The 27,155-nt window shown below is 38.3% G+C and overlaps 1 protein-coding gene across 1 annotated transcript in view; it reads right to left on the bottom strand.

Annotated features, from left to right (window-relative positions):
• Positions 1-9,379: 9,379 nt before the first annotated feature.
• The window catches only part of BNC1 (basonuclin 1), an 18,614-nt gene continuing 838 nt past the window's right edge, over positions 9,380-27,155 (bottom strand). The window contains exons 2-5 of the mRNA XM_041469173.1: positions 15,640-15,742; positions 15,243-15,478; positions 12,105-14,026; positions 9,380-10,061 (exon numbers count right to left, since the gene is read on the bottom strand). Coding sequence (XP_041325107.1) covers positions 9,380-10,061; positions 12,105-14,026; positions 15,243-15,478; positions 15,640-15,742 — 2,943 coding nt within the window. The remainder of the gene's footprint in view (positions 10,062-12,104; positions 14,027-15,242; positions 15,479-15,639; positions 15,743-27,155) is intronic.

The following is a 27,155-nucleotide window of genomic DNA, read 5'->3' as shown; positions in this document are numbered from 1 at the left end:
CTGGGTGCATGCCCTTGTATGCATTAAAGCACTAGTCCTTAAGACACAACAAGGCTCTAGGTTGAAAATTGCACCAGGATGGACACAGGGTCACCCACCTGGATCCAAAAACTTGGACTATCCTGCAAACACAGCTCAAACAGGCAGCTTCTATAAAGCTTACAACTGTCTTGAATATCCACTTACCCCTAGCTGCTTCTTCCATATGGTAACCTCCTTCTGCTAACATGGCAGCATGTAATTATTCTAACAAGACCAGCAACAACACAGCATTCAAACTGTCCTTGTGACTCAGTCCTGGGCCTTATTGCGAGGCCAAAACTCTGAGGAGGGAGCATTCTCTTTGCAATGTATGTTTCACGTGAAAGCATTTTCTGTATGCAGAATTAAACGTTTTTATCTTCATTTAAAATGCCCTGAGACTCTCCTGTGATGTTGAATTAGGAAAAAAGTGCACTCCTTGCTGTTGACAGAATTTGTGCAATTTTGGGATTTTCTACTTACATCCATGTTAAAGCACAAGAGAAACACATCCAAGAAAGAGTTGTGATTTAATATGAAGATAGAAAGTGTAAATCCAAAACAAGAAATTGGCAATCAGAAATCTTCCCTTCTAGAAAAGCATCACTACTACTAGCATCGTAAGGAGTCTAAATTTCAGAAGCAGGATGCCAAGTAGGGTGACATTGCAGGGCTGCTCTGCTAAACCATGTTCTGCAGAGATGTCTGGGATAGAGTGTGCTCACTTCAGTTTGTAGGATTCTTTGTGGTATTTATATTAGTGCAAAATTTGTTGATGTTATGTCATGATGGTGGTCTTCTGCCCAAATCCAACATGTAATTAATGTGATTAAAACCACAACTTTTCAAAGAAAATTTGGCATACTTTTCTAGAATATGCAGACTTCTTGTGTTTGTAGTACATATCTGAATGCAAATGCATGTGTTTGATTTCCCCTGAGTGCTGTGTGAACAGTTACTATTACTGACCTGGAAATTATTCTACTTTCCCTATTTGACTATTGTTTTTGTCTGGGTTAATGCATCCCTGAAACCAGATGTGCAACACTGGCTGTATTTCCATTACTTAACATGATCATGGGTATTTATTACCCTGATGTTTGAGGCAGTAACAGTTGGTTTTTGCTGCCCACTCCATGACCTTGGTCTGTACAATGATCAACAGGCCTCAAGGACAAAATGCAGGGTGCTGTAAAGAATTCATGTCAATGGGGTATTACTGCAATGAACCACTTGAAACAAAAGGAAAGAAAATTTAGATTTTAGCTCTCTAAAGCATGACTGTGTTAGATTTTACACAGGCATCTACCATGTGGCAGAACCAGCATCACCTCCTGCTGTTAGTAATGAAAAGGTTGCTCTGGCCAGTTCTAATTCCAGCCAGAAGAGTGCAGCAGGACATACCTGTGTTGAACATGTCCTCACAGGGTAGACCTAGAAAATGGCCAAAAAAATTTTAAGTATCACCCACTCCCTACAATAATTGCCTGACATGTAAAACAAAATAAAGTCCAGTTAACAACAAATTGATTTCTTTCAGTCACAGAAAAGGGCAATAGAAAGAAGAAGATAGTTGACCAAACAGTGGTTATTGCTCCTTAACTGTAAACCCAGTAATTTACATTGCTGTAAACAAAAGACTAGTAATGGAGGAAGTGATTGTTTGTGAATATTGAAGATTTTTTTTAAGAATAAATTAGACTGGGGGAATATAACATCATGCAAAAACTACATTTGCAATAATCCTCCATGGGGACACAAAAAGGGTTTTATGGAACCAGATTCTTAAATGTTCTGCAATATCCTAGTGTACACCCAAGCCTTTGTGTTACTCTCACAATTTTCTTATGAGGTCAAAAACTACTGCTCTGAGTGTGCAGTAAAATGCATCTGCAGATCTTTGCTTAATTTTAAACAGAAACTTAAGAGTTATGGCTGGAGTTTTCATGCCAACCAGCTCAGTTACCTGTAGATAGCCTTCCCTGCTCTGCATGGAGAGCACGCACCAGACCCATCTTACATCTGCTCAAGGGCACTAGCAAGAGAGCAGAGTGTGTGCAATGCAGTGCTGACAGCTCCATGTGAGAACAGGCACCTCTTTCTGGAGTTTTGTTCCAGCTGAACTGCATGGTCTGAGTAAGGGGGAAACCCCCATCCCTTTATCATAAAAAGATAAAGATACAGAGGTACAGGTTAGATACAGGTTACAAAGCTACAGGTGGGAAACTGACACTGCTTTCCTACTGTAGCCTTGAAGAGGTTTCTTCATACAATCATAGCAGAATACAGGAAAAATAAGGTACAGGAGCATTCCCAAATGCCACAGGGAAAGGTGTAGGAACAGAGAAAACAGACATTTTCCCTTTCACTTCAACATGCAGATATTCCTCCATTTCTGTTTCATCCCCCACGCACTGGCATCATCCACTCACTGGCAGTAGCTGTTCAGCTACACAGCTTCCAAAATGGGTTCTTCTCCATTCAGTTCCTACTGTTTTCTTCAACAAAGAAAGATTTTCTCCCTTTCTACTAAATATTCAAGAAGGAGCTCTTCATCAAAGATGCTCTGTCTGTGGATGGTGGTAACCAAAAAAGTGCACAAATGCCACCCACAGTAGTACCAGTGCTTCTTGCACTCCTTCCCCCTTTGGAACCACCCTGTGGCTGCTCTCCAAATTACAGTGCCCCAGTTTCATGCTCAGATACTGCCCTTCTTCATTCTTGTTTGTGCAAGGCAAAATGGAGAAAAACACACAGAGACTGGAGATTTTAATCAAACTCCACAGAAGTGAGTAAACCTAGGTGCACCACCCCTCACCTCCCCTGGAAAGGACAAACAGCTGAAGGATAAGGATGGGCACAGCAGAAGCTCTAGCTACACTGCCTTTTGTAGTCAGAGGGTGAAGGCATTTTGTGCTAAAGCAGAGGGAGGCAGAGTGCTGGGAAAGCTAAGTAGGAGTTTTTCCTGGATATGATGAGGAAGGCAAAGGGGCTTACAATCTACAGGCCATTGCAAAAAGTGGAAGCTCTGCACACAGCCCTTTCTGAAGAGAGAGAAGCCCCCATTTTTGTAGATATCATTACCAAGCCTTGCATAACTTTGCATAGGATAGCTTTAGGCAAGTTGCTGGCTTGGGGCACACTCCCTGAGAAGCCTGTGTGTACCTCTTGCTTGCACATGGCCTGTCTGTGCTCAGGAATCCAACGTAAGGTTTATATCATCCCACACAGAGGTGCAGATGTTGGCTTCCCAGAGCAGCAATAACATGTCTCCTCTCCAGTAAGTTATGTTGTTTTCCTAGTGTCTCTTCTGAAGTCACTCTGGCTGCTCCTGGTTCTTCCACATCTCTATACTCCATACACTCACACATTTTATTCTCTTTGAGAATTTTTGGCTGGAGACTGTCGGAATATCATAAGGCATATCTGTCCATATTTTGAACTTGACTAAACTGGCCAAGCTCACTCAGAGTCAGTGTTTTATATCTAGGCAGGATCTGTTTCATGCTCTCTTACCAGCAAAGATAACACTAGTACAGTTGTTACATTGGTCAGGTAGAAATATTGCCTGCAAACGAATCATTTATTGTGGAGACGTGGGTGTAGAAATGAGTAAAAACTTGTTTTTTCTTTCAAAGTGTAATATTTTGACCTGTTTTAGTATGTTAGCAGTTACAAAGCACTGTAAGCAGCCAACATGGGCCTATTTACTCACACATGTAACTAATGATCCTTGTTGAGACATGATTCCAATATTATAAGCCCTGTTCTACTAAATTCATTGAAACTACTCCCAACTTACATTACCATAAATGAGAACAGAATTAGATTTAACATGAATATGCAGCCCTATGCATATGCAATTTCACTATGTATTGATATATATGTGTGCATAAATCACCTATGCATGAAGTGCATATACATACTGTCATTCTTATAAATCAGCAGATTCAAATAAGATATTTTCCTAGAAAACAGCTTGTATAATGACTACAGTTAAAAAAAAATTTGGAATTAAAATGAGAACTCAGGTTGAAATCTTTCCATCTGCTCAGTTTTACTGCAGTGCAAGTTGCTCACCTTAACAGTAATATATTACTTACAACTATGGGATCCTCTTTTTTAAAAAATCAGGAAGTCATTGCAGTTTATTGTTGTCACTGAACAAATGTTAGGACTATTTGTTTCTAAATTTAAAGGAATACAAAGAGGAGGTGATAACAATCCAGGGTAATTCAGTTCATCCTTGAGAGTCACCTCACTGGCTTTAGGCTTCAGTGAGAAGGGCAGACTGGGCTTCTAGTCTTGAGAAACAGTGGTCTGGGGTAGGATATGTACAGAGAGAGAGTGAATAGGAAATGTGCCACACACCTTAGGAACGTACAGTCTGACTCAAAGACTGAAAAAGGGCAAAGAAGCTTCAAAAAGTGCAGAGTTCTCTCTCTCATATCATCGAATGACAGGGAAGGCTTGAGCTTTTTCTAGTACATCGTATGTCCATCTAGGACCTTTTTTCAAGCAGCCATCAACATGCTTTTCCAAAAAGTGGTAACTAATTCCACAGTCCTGATAGTTTCTCAGACTTGAAAATACTGGCAGAGCATACAGTCATCAATGACTGCCTCTACCTAAACTTGCAAGCTTCTAAAGAGTGGCAGATACAGGAGTTAACAATAGCAGCAATATTATAAAAATAACACATTTTGGAAATTCCTACACTGAATGAGAAGAAACTACAGAACAAAAAGAATAATGACCAAAGATTTAAAAGCAAAGAATCAGCTCACACTTAAGACATGTTTGGATTGGCCTTAAGTTATTAAGAGGAAAAAAAAAAAGTAGAATGATGGTGATATATGGTGCTCCTCACAGTCCAAATTATGAAGAGTCTTGCTAGAGACTTTGGCAAGCACAAGTGTGACAAACCCTTTCAGTACTGCACTCAGCAGTCAAAGCAACTTCTCTGCTTATTAAACACAAGCATCTGCAGGCAATAATGGATGGCAATTCACAGTAAGTTTTACCAGTTTAGGGTAGGAGCTACAGAGACACAATATAAAAGGCTACAAATGCTTCCACGAAGCTTTAAACCAGTGCAGAATTAGATGAAGTGCTCACCAGAGAGGGACTGTCACTTCACGGTGTTACCTTTCCTCTGCTTCTTTACAGACCACACATAAAAGCTGGAGGGTGCTCACAGGGAACTGAGCTGACAGGGCCACAGCTTAACAGGATGATGTTTCAACAGTACATTTCCAAGTTAGCAACCTCACATCATCCAAGGACTGCCAAAAGGCAAGGGGAACCAGAGGGCGAGGGGTGAAGGCAAGGGGAAATTAAAAGCCAGTCTTTAGAATTGATTTACCTTCAGAAACATGCTTGCTGAGGTTATGTGGAAATTTCTCTAGCCAGCAATCAGTTCAAGAGTTTTCCAAAAGTTTTCCAAGTCATTCAAAGCTGGCTTGATCATGCTATGCATACTTAATTCTACTTCAAACCATGTCTTGCCCTTCCCTCAAAGCAGGGGGACTGCCAGTAAATGCTGATCTGAACAAAACCTTTGATCCAACCTTCCTCCTCTTATTGCACTGTTGTCTCCTTCCCAGTTCAAATTCTCATTTCAGCTTGGAAATGAATGCTCACTTGCAGACTGAATGGAATCCTTATGGGCTGTATCTCAAACTCTAAAGGTGTTTTTAGTTTAGCTGCTTTTCTTAAATCTATGCTTGCTGATGAATCAGAAATTGCTCGTGAACCCTTTTCAAGGAGCACCTGGCACTCTACTTAAAAATCTCTGGATTAAGTCCCAGTAGTTTAGCTGTTTTTTAGGCTTTCCTATTCAATGCAGGGCATCAGACAGGTATTTTCAGAACTTGTTTCTCCACTTTACTGGGTTTTGCAGTGTATAACTTCAGTAAAGATTTACTAGAAACAACAGCCTCTGGTTTTGCCACAGTTCTTTTGAAAGTACTTAGAAAACTGGGGCTATAAAAACAGATCCCTTACACTCCATTCAAAATAGATTTCTGCACTTACTCCTGTAAGTACCAGGACACTCATTGTTCCAGAGGGACATAGATTTGCTACCACAAACTATTCAGAATACCTGTTTTCTGAAACTGGATGCTCGGAGTGGCTACCCCCACAGTGTGCATCCGTGCCTTCTCCTTTGGAGCCACAGAAAGATGACAGGATCTAGTTTTTGAGGTTCTTGTTTTCTAAGGGAGAAGAAAAAAAGATAAAAATAAAAGAAGGAGCAACATACTGAAATAGCAAGGGTGGGCATGCTCAGGCCCAGTTTGAATCTCAGGCAAAGCTTTGAGCCCCCAACTGCACATACTCACAGACTGCAGATATGAACATCTCTGGAACTGAGCCCCAGCCAGGGGAAGCTGCTTCAGCTCTCCAGACTGACTCTGAAAAGCTCCAAAAATAATGGTACTACTATTCTGAAGTGAGGTTACTTCCTTCAACATCTGTGGTGAATATGTGATATGGGCTGCTATAAGCATCACACATATTTAAAACTAACAGGGGATGTCAAGGCTTGGTCCAGCCACATTGTGGTCATTAGGAGGAGGGAGCTACACAAACACTTCATGAGATACATATGCTGCTCTGGGGGTACTAAGGGTTAGCCTATTCTGAGAAATCTCCCATGCTGTCCAGATTTTTGAGAAATAACAAACCCCCCCCCCCACCAAACCCTTCCAAAGTATACAGGATAAAGAGGGCACAAAATATATTTCAGTGTAGTTCTCAATGGTGAGATATTTACCTTCTGTTTAGCTGACAGCTTTTAAACGAACCTCTACCCTTGCCTACTGCACAAAGAAAAAAAAAATCAATAAAATATCTGACAACATTTATTACATTACTTCTAATGGCTCATTAATATAATGACACTTCCTTATTATGGAATAAGTTAGTACCATTGTCAAACCAGTGCTCTCTACAGACAGAATATGTTCTCAGAAAATGTTTTTTTTTAAAAATAAAAATAAAGGATAGCAGTATTTTCAAGCAAAAAAGCCTACTTTTCTGAATCAACCAGAGGCATTATTATTGGTTTTTATTAACACATACAAAATTATTAGGGTATACAAATGTGTTTCTTTTTTCTTGACACAGTGAAAACTAAATAAATGGGCATTACATTTGTTTACATCACATTTTGTTTCAAAAAACCAGTTAATGATTAAACAAAGAGGTTTATATATATATGTATATATGTATAAAAAAAAAGAGCTTGAAATAGCTGGATAACAAATAATTGATTTGTACTATCAAAAGGCTGGGAGCAATTTTGTCTCCTGTGATTGTGCCCGTAGCTTTCAAACTATGACCCCCACTGATAGGAGTTTCTACTAAAAATCCAAAGAAAACAACAATGAAAAACCTCAACAAAACAAACACCACTCTAGTCCCCCCCAAAAACCAAAACACCGGTTCCCCCCAGAACACAAAACCTCAAAGCAATGGCACAACTTTCCGCAGGCTAATATTTTTTCCTGACGGCTTCAAGCACAAATGGATTATTTTAAATATCACATAAACCTACAGTAAATTAAAAAAATAGAAGATTACTTTACACAACGCATGGAAACCATTTCTAGTGAGCACAAACATTTACAACTGTGTCATGTTTTTTCCTTGCATAACCCATACTCACACACAAACCAGTTTTCAAAAGAATTGGTGAAATAATCAGTCCACATTTGTTTCTTTTATACAATATGAAATGGTTACAATACCATAGTATTTTTTAGAATAAGTTAAACATCAAGACATATGGCAATAGCATTGTACTATTCTTTCTACATACATATGAAATCCTGAATTTCAGTCTATTTTTACTCAGTCACAAAAATGAATAAAGACTAAGATCCAGTTATACTGGAAAACTAGGCTAGTTCTAGAAACCACAAATACTGTAAGCACTTTGGTATAATATGTACAGATTGTGCTGTCAATGTCATGCTTGCATACTAGAACTGATCAACAGATTTCCACTGGTGAAATAAAGTAAAAAAGGTACTGTAAAACTTGCTTTCTTATTTCTTTTCCTCTTTGCAAATGATTGAAAAAGGACACACCACAAGTACACACACAGCATTTGTATGATGTGATTACAAATTAAATATTAAAGTGTTTTTAAATACAATGCAAGGCCAGTCTTCTTAAGTGCATAGAACGTAATGCAGAATACTGTTAATTACAGGGGCAATGTCAAGATATGAAACATTTTAACAGATATTGAACAAAGTTCTTATAAAAAAAAAAAGAGGTGTGACTTGGAATAAGCATTCTTCTATTGTTACAAAGATCAACAGATGTTATCCCCCACTGGTAAGAGAAAATAACTACTGCACCATAAAAGATGCATCTATCTACTGCATCCATTTTATCACTTTCTCTCAGAGGCTTAGAATTGCACCCTCAAACTCCTAAGCAGTTTGGATATTTGGTTGGGGACTTTTTCCGTTCTTTTTTCCTCCTATTTTTAATAAAACTTCTCTTTCTGAAAGTAGAACTCAAAAAGTGCATTTTAAATTAAAGGGCTTACTTTCCCCCTTATTTTATGGATGCATTTGCTATAGTTTAGAAATTTTAGCTTAACCTATTAATTCTTTCTACCTCTACAATTTATCAGAATGTCTCAGATTTATTCAGGCTATTCTGCCAACAAGTTAAGTAGCCCCTTTTCCTGCAAAGCAAATGGTATTAAATTCTAAGAAATCCAAAATACTGTAATCTTTACTGAAGTGAAATGCAAACTTAAAGAGTAAGGACTACAGGTTTTTCAGAAGATTTGGACTTTATGCAGTTTTCCCAAATTTGTATTTTCTCCTTTGGATTTTGGGCTACAGTTAAGTACATATAATCTGTTCCACTAACACTGCAAGTCAGCTTCAGACTAAGATCTCAGGAATGAAATGGTAGCCTCAAAATTCTCAACCCAACCAGAGGAAACTCACCCCAATCATTACTCATTTCTTACACAACACAACAACCCATTTAACATGTAAACACAAGCAATGATGGTTCTCATTTGAAGCTCCAATTGTGGCAAGTAATACTTCACAGGTATCAGAAACACTTTAATTAATGTCTCCCTATTTCTCCCATTTTTAAGATGTCTTCTTTTCCTTACAGAAGTTTTAGCTGTTCAACATCAAACAATTGCACAAAAACTACAGCACCAAGCTTTGCTAACTGAAACTGCTGGAGAGCACACACAGGAGAAAAGAATTTGACTGAGCTAGAAGTCAAATGAGCTTAAATAAAACTAATGTTAACACATTCCTTAATTGAAATGATTAATTCTTAGCAGAAATAAATTAAGATCAGTCTGATCTTACTGTAAGCTAGTTGGTGACCCAGCCAGACTTTTGTGCAGATTGGGGTTTTGACTGTGCCTGTTCCGACTGCGAACAGATGAAAACATTGTGTTGCAACCTGGGATTTTGCATTTGTGGAGCTGGCGGAGATGCACAGTTTTGTAATGAGCCCTGAAAGTTCCTTTATTACTGTATGTTTTTTGACATATATGACAAGTTATTGGCAAACTGGAAGGTAAGTTTATAAAGTTTTGATTAGCTTTCTCAGTTAGAGAACAGTCTTGGTAGAGTTCATCACTGGGCATTAGGCTGGGTCCTTCACAGCTTTCATCACTATCATCCAAGGGCATGGTGCATATCTCACTTCCTCCATCAGAATCCCAAGAAGAATGAGCACTGCTCTCAGATTTAACACTGGAAGTAGTGCTTAGATCCAGAACAGCTCCATCATTTAATGGATCATATCCATAACTCTCAGAACAGGGTTCTGCAATTTTGCTCATTGGAAAAATGTAGCTGCCTGTTCTGTTCATTCCTTTGAAGATTACAGAAGTACGTCCAACGTGTTGTTTTAAAGAGACGTCTTGGCAAAACTCCTTAGCCATGTCTTTCAAGAGGTATGTTGCATTGAAATGGTTGTTGAATTCCAGTGTATCTTTAGTCAGAAGTTTATGATGAAGATTTAGGTTTGAACTATGTCTAGAAGAACAAAGACAAGCTTAGCAAGAAAGTGTTTCACCTCACTTAGCAGCTGTTTCATAATGACTATAAACAAAAAAATGGAAAATCAATATTTAGTAGCATGCATGAATTGTATACTTCAGATTTGACCAACTACCACACAGAGTGCACATGGACAATTTACACATGAGACTGGGTTTCTGAACTTGCTTGTACTGACATATATCAGATTCCATGCAATAACTCTACAGCAATCAATGTTTCAGATTCTCACTGGCACTGGGGGTAGCTGTCTGCTCTGCTAGATCTAGTGCTAAGCCTAAAAGAGGTGGAGGCAGACTAAAAACCTGTAAACTGAACTGAGATCAGAGAATGGACTGAGGTGGGTAAGAAACAAGATTCCTTCCCAATGGACAAAGCAGGAAAGGATTGACACTTGAGTTTGCAAAAAATGTTGATGATCCTATGTACTCTAACCATGTCCAGGATGGAGCTGTACACAGCAGTACAAAGCCTTTTCTTGACAGGAGTTTCCTTGAAAAAGGAAAACTGAAATATATGCAACTTCCACTTTTCAAATGGGCACCTCTGGGTTCAGTTTAAAACCACTAAAACATACAGAATCACTGTTCCTCATTGAATATTATTAATCAGCTCACTGGGAACTTACAGACTCTGTCTAGAAGGCTGAGCTTACCGTAATACTGGCAAAAAATTTGTCTTTCTCCTTGCCATCATGGTTTAAACAGAACCATGAATTGTTCAAAAAGGCACAGAAATATTTAGCACTTGCAGTCACGCTACTCTATGTTAAAGTCTAGAAACTTCTGCAAAGTTGTTACAAATAACCATTGTTTTGTACAAAGCTCTTGAAATGACTTCTGAGCTCGCTTGTCTTTTTTTTTTTAACCCATTTTCCAAAAGCACCTATGTGAAAACTTATCTCAACATATTGGTGTGGGAAGGAATTTGTGGCATGTGAATGCAAATCTTACTGCTGGCCTTCTTTCCTGTGGCCCATATCGCAATTACAGTGGAGAGGAATTCACATCTGGAAAGATGCAGGCAGCAGGGTATGAAGCCCTGCCAGCAGCAGATGAATCTGTGCATCTCAGATGCAGCGGCCAGTCCTCAGAGACCGGCTCATCCTCTCTCTGGATTGCATCAGCTGGCTCCAGCACTCCTAGCAGATTACAGACAATCTAAACCTTGTGTCACTCTGAACTACTATCCAGGCACGCTTCCTGCAGCCAAAAGCTGCTCGGACACTGCTACACACTTGGAAAACTTGTAACACTTGGTTGCACTTGAACAGGTTTGTTACCTATTGCTGACCGCTTCAGACACATTACTGATGGTCAATGACAAAGCTTCAGCACTTGTTGCTCAGTTTATAATAGGCTGAAATAAAATGAATTACAGCAATACAGTACTGAAATGAACATTAAACTGCATGAAGCTCATGTTTTAGTTTAGAAATTAGTATTTAATCTCACAGAATGTGAGATTGTGGATAAACACCAGCTAGTGTTAGTTTGACTACCACTGCATAAGGTTACTTTTGGGCTGACAAAGAGTAATCTTGCTTTTCTCATGGTATTTTTCTCACCAGTCTGTTCCAAATCCTTGAGTAAAGAAAGGACAAGCGAAGATTTCCTAAATTGACCTCACTGCTTTTTCTTTAAAAACACTGTATACATTAAAATATACATTAAAGTACATATTAAACATGTAAGTCCACACATGCATCTACTGGAAAATTGCTGAATTCATTCCCTTATGGCTTTCACTTTATGTACTAAAGTATTCTTTCAACTACTGCAGTCTTTATCAGTTATGAAATTTTCATGGCTTTATTTAATACCTTGTAGTCTTGTGGAAAGGAAATGTTTCTTTCAATGGATTTTCATTTCAAGAACGTTCTGATAAGTTATCATACCTGTTATACGAGGATACACAGAAAATATTTGTAGGCTCCATTCCTCAAACACTCATTTTAATTTCAAATTAGGCTCCATTGTGATGGTAAAATAAATACAATTTTGTTTATAATTTTCTTACCTGTCTCGACTTCTACGAGAAGGGAAAGCAGCATTACAGCCCTCAACTGTGCAAATATGCATTTCTTTGAGATGTACATTTTTGAAATGCATTTTTACACTGTAAGGGTTTTTAAAAGTCTTCTTACAGATGTCACAATGAAAGCGGCTTTCTTCCTTCTGAATCCCTAGTGCATGTTGACTGACATGATCCATATCTTTAGAGTCTTCAAAACAAGGAATGGCAGCACCCCTGTTTGACAAAGTGCTGAAAAAGCCCCCAGTCAGCAAGTGGTGTTGCAATTCAGGGCAGTCATTTTTAGGAATCCTGTGCTTTGACTGCTCTTTAATATACATGGGGGGTTCAGTCATTGGTTTTATAACATCACTGTGGTGGTGTTTTGGATCTTCATATATAATCTCATGGGAAACTATTTTTAATGGCTGGTTTTCTTCTGGTTTAACCTCTTTCTCACAGTGTTGCAATTCATTCTCAGAGATATCCTCGATGTATTTGTTATTTGGTGCAAAGACAGATTCAAAATACTTTGGGCCCTCTACCCCAGAGAGAGATTTCCATGAATTACCTGAATGGGGGTGCTTTTCCACCCTGTCGGTCACCCGCTTCTCTATCTTATGCTCACAGGTCTCAAGCTCTCCATCGCTTACCCCCTGCAGGCGTGAATCATCTTCAGAACTGGCAACATCGCTACTTTCATTGGGTGTCTCAACAGCTTCTTTCTCTATCTTAATGGGCATACTGGACTTCCGAGACTTCTTCTTGGGGAGCACGTCAAATGGCAATTCATTGGAAACAAGCTGCTCTGGTATTGAGGAGGAAACAAGAGGCAGAGAAGGAAGAGTACCTGGAGTATTGGCAAGCTCAGCTGGTGTGACTGGACTACGGTAAAAAGGAAGAACGGGCTGTACTGTCTTCAGGTTTGGAAAGAGAACACCGTTATGTCCAATACTGGAAAATCCAGCCTGGCCTTTTGAATCTGTACAAGAGCTGGCATAGCTGGAAATAGTTCTGCTATCCGGAGTTAAAATTGTGAATTCTGTCCTTTTACTGTCTCCAGGTCCAGCAATGGTCAAACCATTTCTTAGGTCTTTGTCCCTGTTATTTCTGTTCATTGGCATATGGAGTCTGGGGTTAGGATTTGCACTATGACGATTTCGACTACGCAAAGAGCTAAACACCATATTGCAGCCCTCAATGGTGCATTTGTGCTTTATCTTCAGATGAACAGCATTGTAATGTATTTTCAAAGTACCTTTATCATAAAATGTTTTTTCGCATGCAGTGCAGAAGACACGCCCTTTCCTTGGCCCAGTATTTTTTTCAACAGATTTCATTTTGTTTTCTGGAGATAGTGCTGTCATTTCAAGCTTGGCTGCTGTATTATGTGAACTGGAATCACTTAAAAGGGCATCATCTTCTGTTTTAGTGATATCTGGACCATTTATGCTCCTCTCATTTTCAACTTGAAATGGTGCAGAACTAGAAGTTAAGAAACTGCTTTCAGAAAATGGTATTTGAAGATCTTGTTTGGTTTCGTTGCTATGGTCTTGACCTTGCTCAATCAAATGTCTTTCTGGTGGTGAACCTATCAAAGGTGGAGGCACTGGACTGAAAAACTGAAACGGCAGCATGAAAGCCATGTTATTTACAATATTCTCAAAGGGATGAATGTTGGTGGGACTCATTTTGTCCAAGGAAGCAGAAAAATTAGGACTGTGTGGGTTGCAGCTCTCAATGAATGCCCTAATATCAAAATTGGCAGTTGGTGGTGGTATTATGATTGACTGCCCTTCTTTCTCTTGAATTGCCATTAACTCTACAATGGACTTAGTTTCTCCAAAGCGAAGGAACTGCTGCAAAGTAGCCAGTTCTTCTTCAGTGGTCATTATGCTCCAGTGATCCAGCACCTTTCCTGAAGCATCCTAAAGCAAAAAATATTTAAATGAGTTAGACATTAGTTAGGGCAAGCAAAAAACATTTCCCCTCAAATCTCTCATTTTTTTCAGGGACTAAAATTTATTCTCTAGCAAAAAATTAAAAACATTCAATTTAATGAGATTAATGTGAATTCTGTGATAATTTCTTCCAAATTTTATCACACTGGTGATATTGTTTCTTCCTGAATTGACAGTAATACTTTCCAATAATTTTTTTTTCCTCAAAAATTAAGACACGTTATTTGAACAACAGATAGTATCCTGTAAGCACAGACAGGAGAGATAGAGCAATCAGATCAAGATTTAGCTCCTCATTTAAGTCAAGTATTCTTTCATTGCAACTTTAATAATCTTCCAAGCAACTAAGATCAGAGAACAAATGAACCTATATTGATCTATTGCCAGTTTTCACAGAGCACAGCTGTAATTACACTAGTGTTGGAGTTCTTTCAAACTCTAGCTATGCCTAACTTTTCCCAATAACTACAATAAATATTTTATCACAGAACATGTATTTGATGGCCTACTGAGATTTTTCACAGTGCATGTAAGAGTTTCTAAGATGATGAAGAACGTAACATTATAAATTTTTCATGTGATAGAGGTTCAAGGTAATTGATTCCATATTTTTAATCCTAACACTAAAAAGCAAGATTATCAAGACCATTAAATATTGATTCATGTCATAATGTAAGATCATAATGTTACTTTACATAAAAGGTAACTTCCACAGCAGCAAGGACTAACATCAGTGTAAGCACATAGGGCCAAATACACTCTGGCTGCAGCTTCAGTAGGGTCGATAGCACTACCAGAGATTAATATTGTCCCTGGTGTTTTAAATAATGGTAAGTTTATTTCTTGATGTATTATTCTGCTGTATAAAAGCAAACTCACTGTTTAAATAATACTGGAACAAGTTCTAAAGCCTTTACTTTGATACATTACCAGTAACTTTAGATTTTTATTTTTGCTTACCCTTGTTGTTAGATTTGAGCAAGTAGAAAGATTTCAATTAAGTCCAACTAAAAAAGAAACCAATCACCAGAATTCCACCCTTTGTTTTCTGGCCTTAAGCTTGTACAGGTCTATTACTGCCTTTCAGATGCCCCACACTGTTAAAACATTCTGAAACACTAAGAAGATTAAGACAGAAAACTACTTAACTGTCATATTTCTATTTTAAAAGCCCCCTAAATACCTGTAGCACATATCCACGTATATAATCCTGCAGTGTCCAATCCAGAGCATGGAGAATCTGTATCACCTCTTCCTGCTTCAGAACACTAAAAAGCCGATCGAGCAGAATTTTAAGGCGCACAGGAATGGCTTGGGTTCCATACAGCATGAGGCTACTGATATCAAAGACAACATTGGATTGAACTATTTCAACTTGGCTTGATGGGTAGAGGTTTGGAATCCTTAGTTTGCTCAGGGCTGAAAATAAAAATCACAAAAGGTAAAGAAACTTGAGTCCTGAGAAAGAGAAAATTAAATGCAACTAATATTGGGGTGGGGATTGAGGAGTGACACAAAAAGTATGTAATAGTTATGAGGATCCTAAATGGTTTTCTATAGATTGTAAAAACAAATATTACCATGTGCTACCCATCCATGGCGGCATTGGTCACATTGTCGCTGATTTATTTTCCCAGGTTTGAAACACTGACAACTACAGTTCACGAGAGTGCACCGGATAGCCTGGAGATCAATGGAAAGCATGATAGGTAATATATGAGCACCATTCAGAGTGTGCAGATTATACATCTACAGTACCCCCATAAAATCCATATGAAGACAGAATTAACATACCAACACAGAGCTATCAATGTGCAATGTAAGTAACCCAGGCAAAGCCTGAGTTATACAAGGCTACCTCTGCCTGGAAGAGTCAAGTCACCAGCAGAAACACTACAGTAACATGGAAGCAGAATATTTAACAATATACATAGCAACACATCTGTGGATTTATTTAGGCTGAAGCACCTTCACAAAAATTATTGTTATAAATTGTGCATTCATCTAAGTTATGATCCTCATGTATGATCACTTCCTCAGGAAGGTTTGAAAACAAAGCTGTACAGATGAAAGACCCCCTCTCTTGCAGTTTTGCTTTTTGGCACTCCATACTGCAATATAGCAAGTTCTAATGAGCAGTGCATCAGCTCTGCACAAATGCCATGCCCTACATCCTGAATTCATATGAAATATTTGTATTCTGTCAAAGACACAGGAGTTCACTAATGCTCCTCAGTAACGAAGTTCAGCAAAAAGTACTCCAACTCTTCACAAACAATCTAAATCTAAACAATCACATTTTGAAAGCAAAATAGAACAAACAGAACAACAGCTGCACAGTTCAATTTGTACATCACTTTACTCTTACCAAGGTCATCTATAATGCAAATCAAATTAGTATTCAGATGTCCCTAATCAATGGGGTGATACAAACTTGCTTCCTGGAATATATGATTTCTTCTGTATGTGCCCATCTGCTGGAGAAGGCAAACAGACAACTTGGAGGTCCTAGTTAAAGCTCCAGAGGGATTTGCTACAGAGCAAAGCTTTTGCAGGATTCTGCACTGCTTGGATCTGGCACCGAGAATATTCTGCATAAACAGAATATTTATTGAGGGAGGGAAAGCAAAGAAATTGATGTGCAGATTATCTGCACTGGAATAATAAAGAAAAAGAATTAGATCATGCAATTGTAAAATGTCGGCATTTTTCTGCTTTTAAATTAATGTTCCCTCTCCTAAGGTTTTATGCAAAACGGGGACTTCCACTCCTCAAATACCCATAGGAAAGGAAGAGAAGATTTGAAGAAAAAATTCCCACACTGGCACTTCAGAAAACATACAAGGAAGCCTGATTGTCTAAAAACTTGCTATGAAAGATGGAAGAAAGAAACATTTAAACTCAAAAGTACATGGCAGAAAGATAATTTCGCTGAGATTTGCAATGGGCATTTCTTTAGAATTGCAGCCTCTGGCTGACTCAGGGCAGAAGGGGACACTGCATACTAAAGGTTACTATAAACAAGTATGTTCATGACATTTGGATCTCTGGTGCTTCACAGTAATGGATTTGGAGTGAGATTTTAAAATCTCAGTATCTGGCTTGTCCAGGAGTTGCCTTACATACACATCTCCAAACTGCAGTGACTTGATGTGAAGTTTGCCTGTATTTGAAGAATTAGAACAAGTGGCAACAGGGCTCTTGAAATCTCTGAATCACTTTGCCTTTAATCTTTTAAAGGAGCCGTTGCAAAATCCTGTGTTCTTGAGAAAAGCTCTGTGCTCCCCATAAAGTCATAAAATACACATCAATACCCTATGCAGTATTGCTTCATTTTAATGGAGGATATATTTTCACTTAGATGCTAAAATACTTCCATATAACAATAAAAAGCTATAAATTTCTTATGGAAAGGTTTGGGGAAGAAAAGGTGTAGTTGACTGTGGATTCATTTCTACCACAAGATATCAAACAATAATGCAGTTTGAGTCTTCTACCTCTCTGCATACATAATATTCTGTGACTTGCCTGGACTGCAGCCCTTCCACAGGCAACCCTGCTAGGTTCAGTCAGGTGCAGTGCATTCCATAAATGCATCTTTTACATTCCCTTCAGACAAAATTACAAAAGAGTACTTCCTTTTTCTGCAAGAAATAACAGAAATCTGCACAATGAAAAAAGCTGTCACGATGATAAGTTAATTGAGATTTCAAAATTTTTTTTCATTCCTTTTCCTTTGGACATGTTCCACAAATCACTGACCTTTAAAACAACTTTTTTTTATTTAATTTGTGTACTTGGACAAGAAAGATACACCACACCAAATTTTACATTTCATAACTTTCTGTAAGCGCATTCTCTTATATGGTACATGTGTTTATTTTGCTTTCCTGTGTATGTGTAGAAGACTGCACATGCCAAAACAGGAACAAGTAAGAGGAGGACATTTTGTTTTACATATATGAAAGCAGCTGTTACAAAGGGAGTAGAGTTCCCCCTCTATTCTAAATATTGAACTGAACCTCTCTCAAGTCCCATTATTGCTTCTGGAAACTAGAAGGAATTAGCTTGCATCCTTGTGCATATCAAAGGTGCACCCTCGAATCGGGGATCTGTGCTGACTTAAAAAATGACTTGAAAGAATTCCTAAGAAGAAAAAACTGATTTTCCAGGTTTTTTGCATTTCCCTTAATTTGTCCTTGTCACAGTCTGTGTCTCCTAAAGCTTTTCTAGCAACATTTATAATAATATATATAGTCACAGAATATATAACAAAGCAAAATTAACTTCTGAAATAATCAGTGAATAACAATTTCAAATTGTCACTGTTCAACTTCAAAAGGTATTTGTAAAATACGCACCTTGATTATCTCCCAAATTAACACACATCAGACTTTATTGAAAAAAATTTTAGCTATACTTCATGAAAATAATACCCTTGTCTTTTGCCCGTTAATCCTACTGTCCTTAATAGCCTATTCTAAGGTACTGTAATTATATCAAGTCATTTAATAAGCTTTATTTTCCCAACAGGTGGAATGTACACACAATTTCATTCTGCAGAACAAAGAAATAACTTTCTGTATTGCATAGATGCAAAGCTTGAAAATCATAATTAAAGGATTGGAAATGTAGAAGGAAATTACAGTGAAAATTTTTGAAAGTACAATCCTTTCATTCATATCATTATTTAATTTCATTTTCTAGAAACAGAAGGCAGATGGTCTAAAAAACTAAATCTTATGGCATCATCAAAGATCTTGGTCTTGCTTTCCAGTCACTCACTCCTTCACAAATGGATCTTTCCTAATCCATTATCAGACCCACTTCCTTAATTCTTTTAAAAAATAGAGTTGAAAAGACTGATCAAAATGTTCTGTGGTTTTACCAGCATGACCGTGGGAATCTGAATGCTGAACTTTAAATAAAAATGATCCCTCATTACAAGACAGACATTAACCATTAAACTGAAAAGCATCTGACTACTAATCACTGCATCTTAACATGTGCTGCCTGAAAGTCACGCCTGCTCACATCCTTTTTTTGCCAGATATTGATGTGGCTTCAATTATGCTTCAAAAGTTACTGAATGTTTCTTTGCAACCCACTCACAGCCCTCAGAGCTAAGGAAAAGCCCAGGCTAATGGGACATACTCATGCTGATTCTGGGTATATAATCAGGCTTCATTTCACAAAGCAAGTTTGAAGAAGTCTCCTGGGACCTATGCTTACTCGCAACACACAACAGGTTTAAAAAAATAAAGCAGCAAGACAAGAAGGGCATGATAAGCGTATCCCAATCTCTTTCAGTGTTAAGAGGGTTCTGGTTTGACAGCACTTTGGCTTGGGAAATAAATTAAGAAGCAAGGAAATATTGAAGACCTTGTCAGGGCCGAGTTGGAGATCTGTGCTCATGCTGGAAAGCTGCTCTGGGTCTCTGCACGCAGCAAGGGCTGCGAGTGCAGACACCAGAACATGGAAGAGCAAGTCCCACATTACCCTGGTGCTATTTAACAACAGAAATGCACAGGTTAGCACCATCACTTCTGGCACTTTCTGGCATTTAAGAAAAACCCTTGCCTTTTTGCACAAAGTTTCTCCCCACTTTAAAAACTGCTGCTTTTTTTTTCAAGCTACTGCCATCACATGAAGAGCTTGAGCGCTTCCCTGCTCTGCTATGAGGATTACCGACAAAATGGTGTCATTGATGCCAGGTTACAGGTATATATTTTGCAGGCCAGGCTTAGAAATTTCTATCAGTTTAAAATGCAAGTTTGAAGAAGAAATAGGAATTAAAGGAAACAAATACATGAGAGAAACTTTCATTAGATGAGCTATAGCAGCTACTGCTTTCATTGCCCTCTCTCTCGGGTTTCTAGCAACAAGCCATATCTCCTATGGCCCTCTCATCATCATCAGTGGTAATCCCACTGAATATATGTAACCCACCATGGTATGCACTCTGGTGGGCACTAATCCTATAGGAAAGAAGTGGAACAAATCCCATATTTGCAGAATAGTCTCATAGTGGCTTCACAGTAACAACATGTGTGGAGAAAGACATGATTTACAGTGGGGGAAGAAATAAAACTAAACATGGGACATATGTCTGGTTATTTGGAAGTATTTTCTTGCTTGCTGCTTGTAAAATATTTGCAAGGTAAGTAAAGGGATAGATACCTTTATCATCTCTTAAATTGAACGTACAGCCACAGCTAACTCAAAGGCCAAATCCAAATCTGTGTGCACTGTTCACAGAGAACAGTAACTATAAATGAGTGTGAAGTTGCCCTTCTGGTCCCTATTTTTTTCTGCCCTGTTTTTATTATAATCCACCAGGTTTCTTGCAGAGAAAGTGTGCAGAGTTTAAATAAGTTCCTTTTTCCTCACTGAGTTACACTTGATTCTCTTGTGTTTGAATCCTTTGCACAATCACTGAAAGCAGAGACAAATCAAAAACCCCTTATCATAAGCATCTCTCTCAGTGCCATCCTTTTCCATATGATACAATGAGCAAAGCTTTGCTTTGTCCATTGTTTGTCAGGCAACTTTTGCCACTTTCCCTTGGGATATATTCTGCTGATAAATAACACTGTGTCAGTTTTGTCATGATTTAAAACAAGTTCTCAATTTACATTTTGTTCACCTTACTTTCACTGTATCACAATCCAGCTTACCCATATCAGACTCATATCTGGGGTTTTATCCATTCCACATGTATTTGTATCCCCCCGTCCACTCTAGAGTGCACATTTAGTCCTTGTGTCTCTTCTTCCTGAAGACCCACTTCCGTTTTCAATACACCGTTGAGCTCTCTGTAGTTTACTGGAACTAAAATATATGCCAGCATCTTTCACATACAATCAAAAAACGTGCTGGCTGCTCTAGATGGTGGATGGTCTTCATCTTTCACATACAATCAAAAAACGTGCTGGCTGCTCTAGATGGTGGAAGTACTTGCTGAAGACATAGCCCAACAATTAGGCATGAAATGCACGTTGATATTAAATCTGTTAGATTAAGCACCTTGTACCTCTAATTGTTCCTTGAAAGTTTCAATGTACTCCCAGCTTAGAAAGGCTCTGAATCCCATCTGCCTGTGGAGACCATTAGCAGGACCCCTGCAGCATCTTCAAGGAAAGGCTCTGGGCCATTTTCTTTTTCCTGACATGCTCACTTCAAAGAGGTAGCAAGATGCCTGGAGGATGGACAGAATATGGAAGCCCTGTGCTGCCTGTAAGTGGAGCTGGGAAGACACACTGGGAACGGGAAAAGGGAAGAACAGTGCACTGCAGCACACTGACGTGCACAGGTCTGACAGCAAGGCCCAGCTGGGAGTTACTCTGCACAAAGACTTGGCCCATGCTGCAACTTGCACGTGCTCAGCTCAGGATTGTGGTGCTTCCTTCTGTCATGTGTTTAAGGTCCTGGGAAGTTCCTCACCACCACAGCACAGAAACACTGCCTGCCTTCCACAGTCTGAGCACCCGGAACAAAGGGATTTCCATTCAAGTACCTTTCCACCTAATCCACTACACTTGCTTGCTGCAAGGTCTATTATTTCTATACTGAAGCTTAGAAATATTTAAGATAAATAAGTATACAAAATTATCAAAATAAGAAAAATGTCCTTATAAGATTTCTAATTATATTGGACTGGATGCACATATTACTTTCACAGTCTTATATCAAAAAAACTGTTTCTTACAAAGTAACAGCTGCTGTTAATAGTTATTTAATAAACATAAGTAACAATAAATAACTTTCCTAAAAAGCAAACCAGCTTTGCAGCTTTTTGCATCCAGAAAACATATCTGATATCTTCTGTATTTTGAGCTTTTAATTAAGTAGAGAAAAGTTGTACACAGACGTGACAGATGTTGTAAACAGCTGACCAAATAGCTCCAACCTTCTCCATTCAGACACATTTAAAATGCTGGCCTGAGATGATTCATATGACTTCTTATTAGTAAAATAATTTTGGAAAATTGTCTCCTGCTTAAGAGACTGATTAGGAGACAGATGGGAAAGGTGGAGGTGGGCCACAATTTGCTTTTTATAGTGCCACTAAACACAAAGTTATACTCATGGCTCAGTTCCTAACCTGAAAATGGCTCCTTGGTAATCTGTCTGGTTTTCACTCACACCAACCATTTATTCCTACCAAGCTTAGGAGGTGCAAGAACCTTTGAAAAGTCCAGACAAAAAGCTTTTGTTTCAGAGGCCAACCATTGATTTAGAAGTTGATCTTACCCTATTCTACTGAAAGTTTTGGCTGGTGTAGCTACCACTCAACTCCCACTTATCCCCGTTCTGTGGGAGAATTATGTCATGATTTTTATTCTAGAAGTACACAAAGGCCACAAGATGAACACATTTTCCAGATAAGATGATGGAATACAACCCATTAATTATCTGGATCCTTATGTATATATCCATACTGTTTATTTGGGGTCAGATACCAAAACCTGACCTCCTTTCAAACATCCACAGCCTAAGAACACACATAATCAGGATATTTACAATGCAGAGCCTGCAGCAAATTGCATTACTCAATTACCCTCTCCCTCAGTGGGGCTGAACAAAATGAATTTTGGCCTAGAATTTGGTCAAATCTCTCTTTTGTGGGGGCAACTGAGCACTTGAGTTGAGAATGTTTAGTTGTCTTTGTAATAATTGACTAAAATGTCCTCAAAACCAGACAAAAATGTGAGGAGAGTGAATAAGCTCAGTAAGATAAAAGTGAAATTAGATAATACCTTCACAGGATGGCACCACTCTGTCAAATCAACCTTTCTTGTGGACTTAAAAGACAGTCCCTATGTCACCACTTCATTAAAAATTTTTTCTATGTGAGAAGAGTCCTAGGAGTGAGGAGCTGAGACAAGAGACTGAGCTGACCCAGCCTCACAACCCAGAGCTGGTTCGGGCCCTGGTGCAGCTCTCGTGGCCGGGGAGAGGAGCTCGGGGCAGTCCCGGGCACTGCAGCGGGCGAGGAAGCACAAGGAGCTGCTTCTGAGAAAGGCAGCCACGCTGCAAGGCCAAGCTTTAATCACAGCATAACTTGTGGGATGAAAATCACTCCTCATGCATGTCACTTACCCTACAGGGCCCCTTAGGGCAACTCTTGTTAATGGCACTGTCAAAATAATTATGAAGAGAGAAGAATTCGTGTGCGCGTGTGTGTGCGCATGTGAGCGTGAGCACACACACGAGTGCTACTCTAAACAAAAAGCACTGGACAGTAAAACTTCATTTTGCCATTCAGCAGCGTGGCCGTAGATAGACTGGCTTATGCTGCAATTAATCTCACTTGTTAACAACAGGTAAGTGCTGACAGACAGCTCGGTCCACCTCAGGGACATAGGCAGAGCCTCTTTTACGGTTTGGTTTGGAAATGAAAACAAGAAATACAAATTGAGGAAGGAAAAACATCACTTTATCGTTATCTTAGAGTTGTTATTTACTTTTGATTCTGAAACAGACTGCGATGCTACAGTTCCCACAACATACCTGCCCTAGCCTGCATAGGTCAGAAACATTTTGCTGATATTAAGCAATGTATCTATCACGAGATACTAAAGTAATGTCCCTTTTTAATAAATTTAACGGAAAAATCGTTCTTATTAGTGCATTTCAAAAATGACTAACAGATTGCTGCATATTGATGAGAAAAATTGGTCAGTCTTTAGGGGTAAAGGTGAGTCACTGGACAGAAAGGGTGTGAAATTTTGTGCGAGAAAGCACTAGATGCTACTTAATCTAACAAATAAGTTGTGCACATACTGCTTATCCATACTGACATGCAAAGCATGCAACACTAAATGCTGAAGCTACAGATCTAGCCACGAACTGCAGTTGAGTTAAATATTTAACTCCAAGCCCTATGCTAGCACGAAGTGTTATTAACACAAATGCAAAAGTATCAGAGAAATGAGGAATACGAGAATATATAAATTGCAAGGCCTTTAAAATATATCTTTAACTCTTTATGTATTTTATAAAATGGGCATGAGTGCAATGTAGATGAGTTAATGTTTTAAAGACAATCCTAAATTTTTCAGTTCCTCGCACCACTGCTTAAGTCTCAAAGCCATGAAATATACATGCTTAAAATCTCTTCCTTTTTCCTGTTATGGAGTGAGAACACGGATTAAAGAATAAAAGTGAAATAACAGCTCTCTGAAATATTTAGTGTTACACAATTCCATTTAATGCAATTCCATAAATTTTAAACCCAAACACTATTTGTACACATACACATGATATCATCTATGGTGCTACAGTTATGCAATATTTTACGCAACAGTGTAGCTCCATTGGTAATTTCACAACTTAAAACTCAGTATTCCTTTTTATTGAACACAGGTGAGAAAATTTTCACCTGGCTTTCAGACATCACTTACTCACACATGAAAAAATACCTATTTTTCACTGATGGTCTTTTATATTTGAAATTTGAAGTAAAAACATAGAATTTTTCTTTTTTATAATTTTTTCCTCTCTGTTTAGATTCTCTAATGGTTTTAAAGTGTGGAATGAAATATTGTTCTTTATACTAAAATGACTGAAGTTGGTTAAAAACTGCCACTTTTCCTCTTTCCCTCAATAATATTTTTTTGAGTCTGAATACTGAAATCTCAATCTCTAGGATTTTTTTAAATGGCAGCAGCAAATTAATAAGAAATAAAAACTAAAAAGAAGACAGGCAATGACACTTGCTGTAAAACTTCAACTGCAGCATCTGCTAGGACAAAACCTGCTGGTTTCCAGCACATAGGAACTGTGAGAGTTACTGCACCACTGAAGCCAGAAAGGACAGGAGATGACCCAGAGGGCAAAATCAGTTTTTCTCCCTTACTTTTGGTGGATATTTTATGGAATAATGAATTCAAGATCTGTACCTAAACTTTAACTCAAATCTGCATGAAAAATGTTTGCTAAATGCCAAGTCATCCCAAAATGCTTTTAGAACACATATCTGGAACAAAAGCTGTAATCTAAAACAAAACAAGAACATTTCTATTTTTATCAGAGGTGTATTCAGCATCATTGTAATGAAGTCTTTATTGCTGCAAACCAAATAATTCACTGGCTTGTTTGATTGGAAATGGAATGACATGCTCAATATGTAGGAACAGATCTTCTAACAATATCACGAACAGACACGGAAGCTGAAGTCAAGACATTTGGTATCAAAAGGCCAAACCTCACCTCAGCCTCAGAAGGCAGAAGTTCAAGTAAAAGCCCGTGAAGTGACCCAATATTTGTAATAATTTCTCCTATTTCTGTGAAGATTCAGCTCTCCTGAATGTTTGTCTATGTTTGCAGATACCATTATTCTTAGGGTTCTGAATAGGTTGCAGATGATTCAAAGACTAAACCAAATAACTACTTTTAAGAAATCAAGCAAGCAAAAATCTATATAATATATTAAGTATAACAAAAATGTATTTTCCATAAGATTAGTTATTTTTTTACATGTTCACTTATTGTTAAAAGTCTGATTAAGCTGCAAACGGCTCAAAATTCTAGCGCTTAATTCAAACAGAATTGCACAATTACACTGATTATTAAAAAAACCCACTATCAGCACAATACATATAATGGTAAATAATCTAGTTCAATATTGACACTTTCTTCAAAAGTCCGTATATTTCCCTTTTCTTTAAAAGGAGCAATTAGAAAGGTATTCTTCATTGTATATTGTTCTAATCACTAGAACAAAGCAAACCAACATGCACTGTTGTTAGCAGTTAAAATAATGGTGGACCCACTTTGCCCCATGACCTGGAGTGGAGTGAGACTCCCCCACCTCCCACTCCTCTAGCCTGAGAGCTGAGCCACAATTTCACTGTTTTAAAACCAAAGGACAGAAACAGAGATTCTTGTCTAAAATAACGCTTGCATATCTTACAACAAACCACACTTATTTTCCAAAAGGATGTTAAAAATAGAAGCATACGATCTTTTCCCACCTAGAATTGTATCCTTACAATTAAAGACTATTAGCTGGCATCCCTTTTAACCGTCAAACTCAGACAGTGGCAGTTCTATAGCCACAAAGAGAAGCAGTAAATGAGAAGAACATGTTACTACACTGCATTTGAGAAAGTTTGGCTCCAAGCTATGCACTGATTAATATCAGATCTCCTTCTTTACTTGCCTCTTGACAATCTTGTCACATCTGGCTGACAAATCCTTACAAGCTTATCCAAACCAAGGCAGCCCAGATCATGCTCCGGGAGTAGCTTGAAGGAAGCGGCAACACCAGCCATGTACTGATGTGCCATCATGAAACTAATGAAGCTGACTTCACTTGCAGACTGCAGGAACACGAAGAAACACAACATGCCCCAAGGTTTTGCAACATAACGCAGAGTTAGCTCACCAAAAGATAAGACAAACAATCAGCTCCTGAGGTTCAAGAAGCCAAGTAGTTACATGAATTACAAAAATTTATACGGAATTGCTTGAACAACAATCTCAACTAAATGAGCACAATAAAATCCAACTTCAGATCAGATGTGAAAATTGACTGTTAAATGCCTTTCAAACAATGGTTTGTTTTAAATTAAAACAAAACTAGTCTATTTTATTTTCTCTCTCCCACATCCCCAAAATACCAGTATGTTGCCTGGCTCCCAGATTATTCAAACTGAAAAATATTCAAAAATGAAAAGAAAAAAAAAAAAAAGAAAAGAAAAAGAAAGAGGGAAAAAGTGTCACTTTTTATCCGTAGGATTTCACAGAAGGATAAACCACAGCCTGTGTATATCAGTAGTCCTCCCTTGGGTTAGTGATCTGCCCTCTCGTCATTTTTAAACCAAGAATTCGTTACACAGACAACTGGAAGTATTTGACCAATTAATAAACCAGCAAGTAAAATGCTGCATCTTAAACACATCTAACAAAACCTCATTATGTATGAGCTAACAATTAATCCATGTTTATTTTTCTCTGTGATGAAAAAAACCCATATAAATAAGTTAAATGCATCACAATACAAGACACTTAATTGCCACAATATATTTAAAAACCCAGACCCCTGCCATGCACACACACTCATACTTAAACCCACCCACCTCCCCCCCCC

This window comes from Pyrgilauda ruficollis, unplaced genomic scaffold (assembly GCF_017590135.1).
Source record: "Pyrgilauda ruficollis isolate IOZ18807 unplaced genomic scaffold, ASM1759013v1 scaffold23, whole genome shotgun sequence".
In the NCBI taxonomy this organism is placed as follows: Eukaryota; Metazoa; Chordata; class Aves; order Passeriformes; family Passeridae; genus Pyrgilauda; species Pyrgilauda ruficollis.
This window is presented reverse-complemented; position numbering and strand designations above follow the sequence as displayed.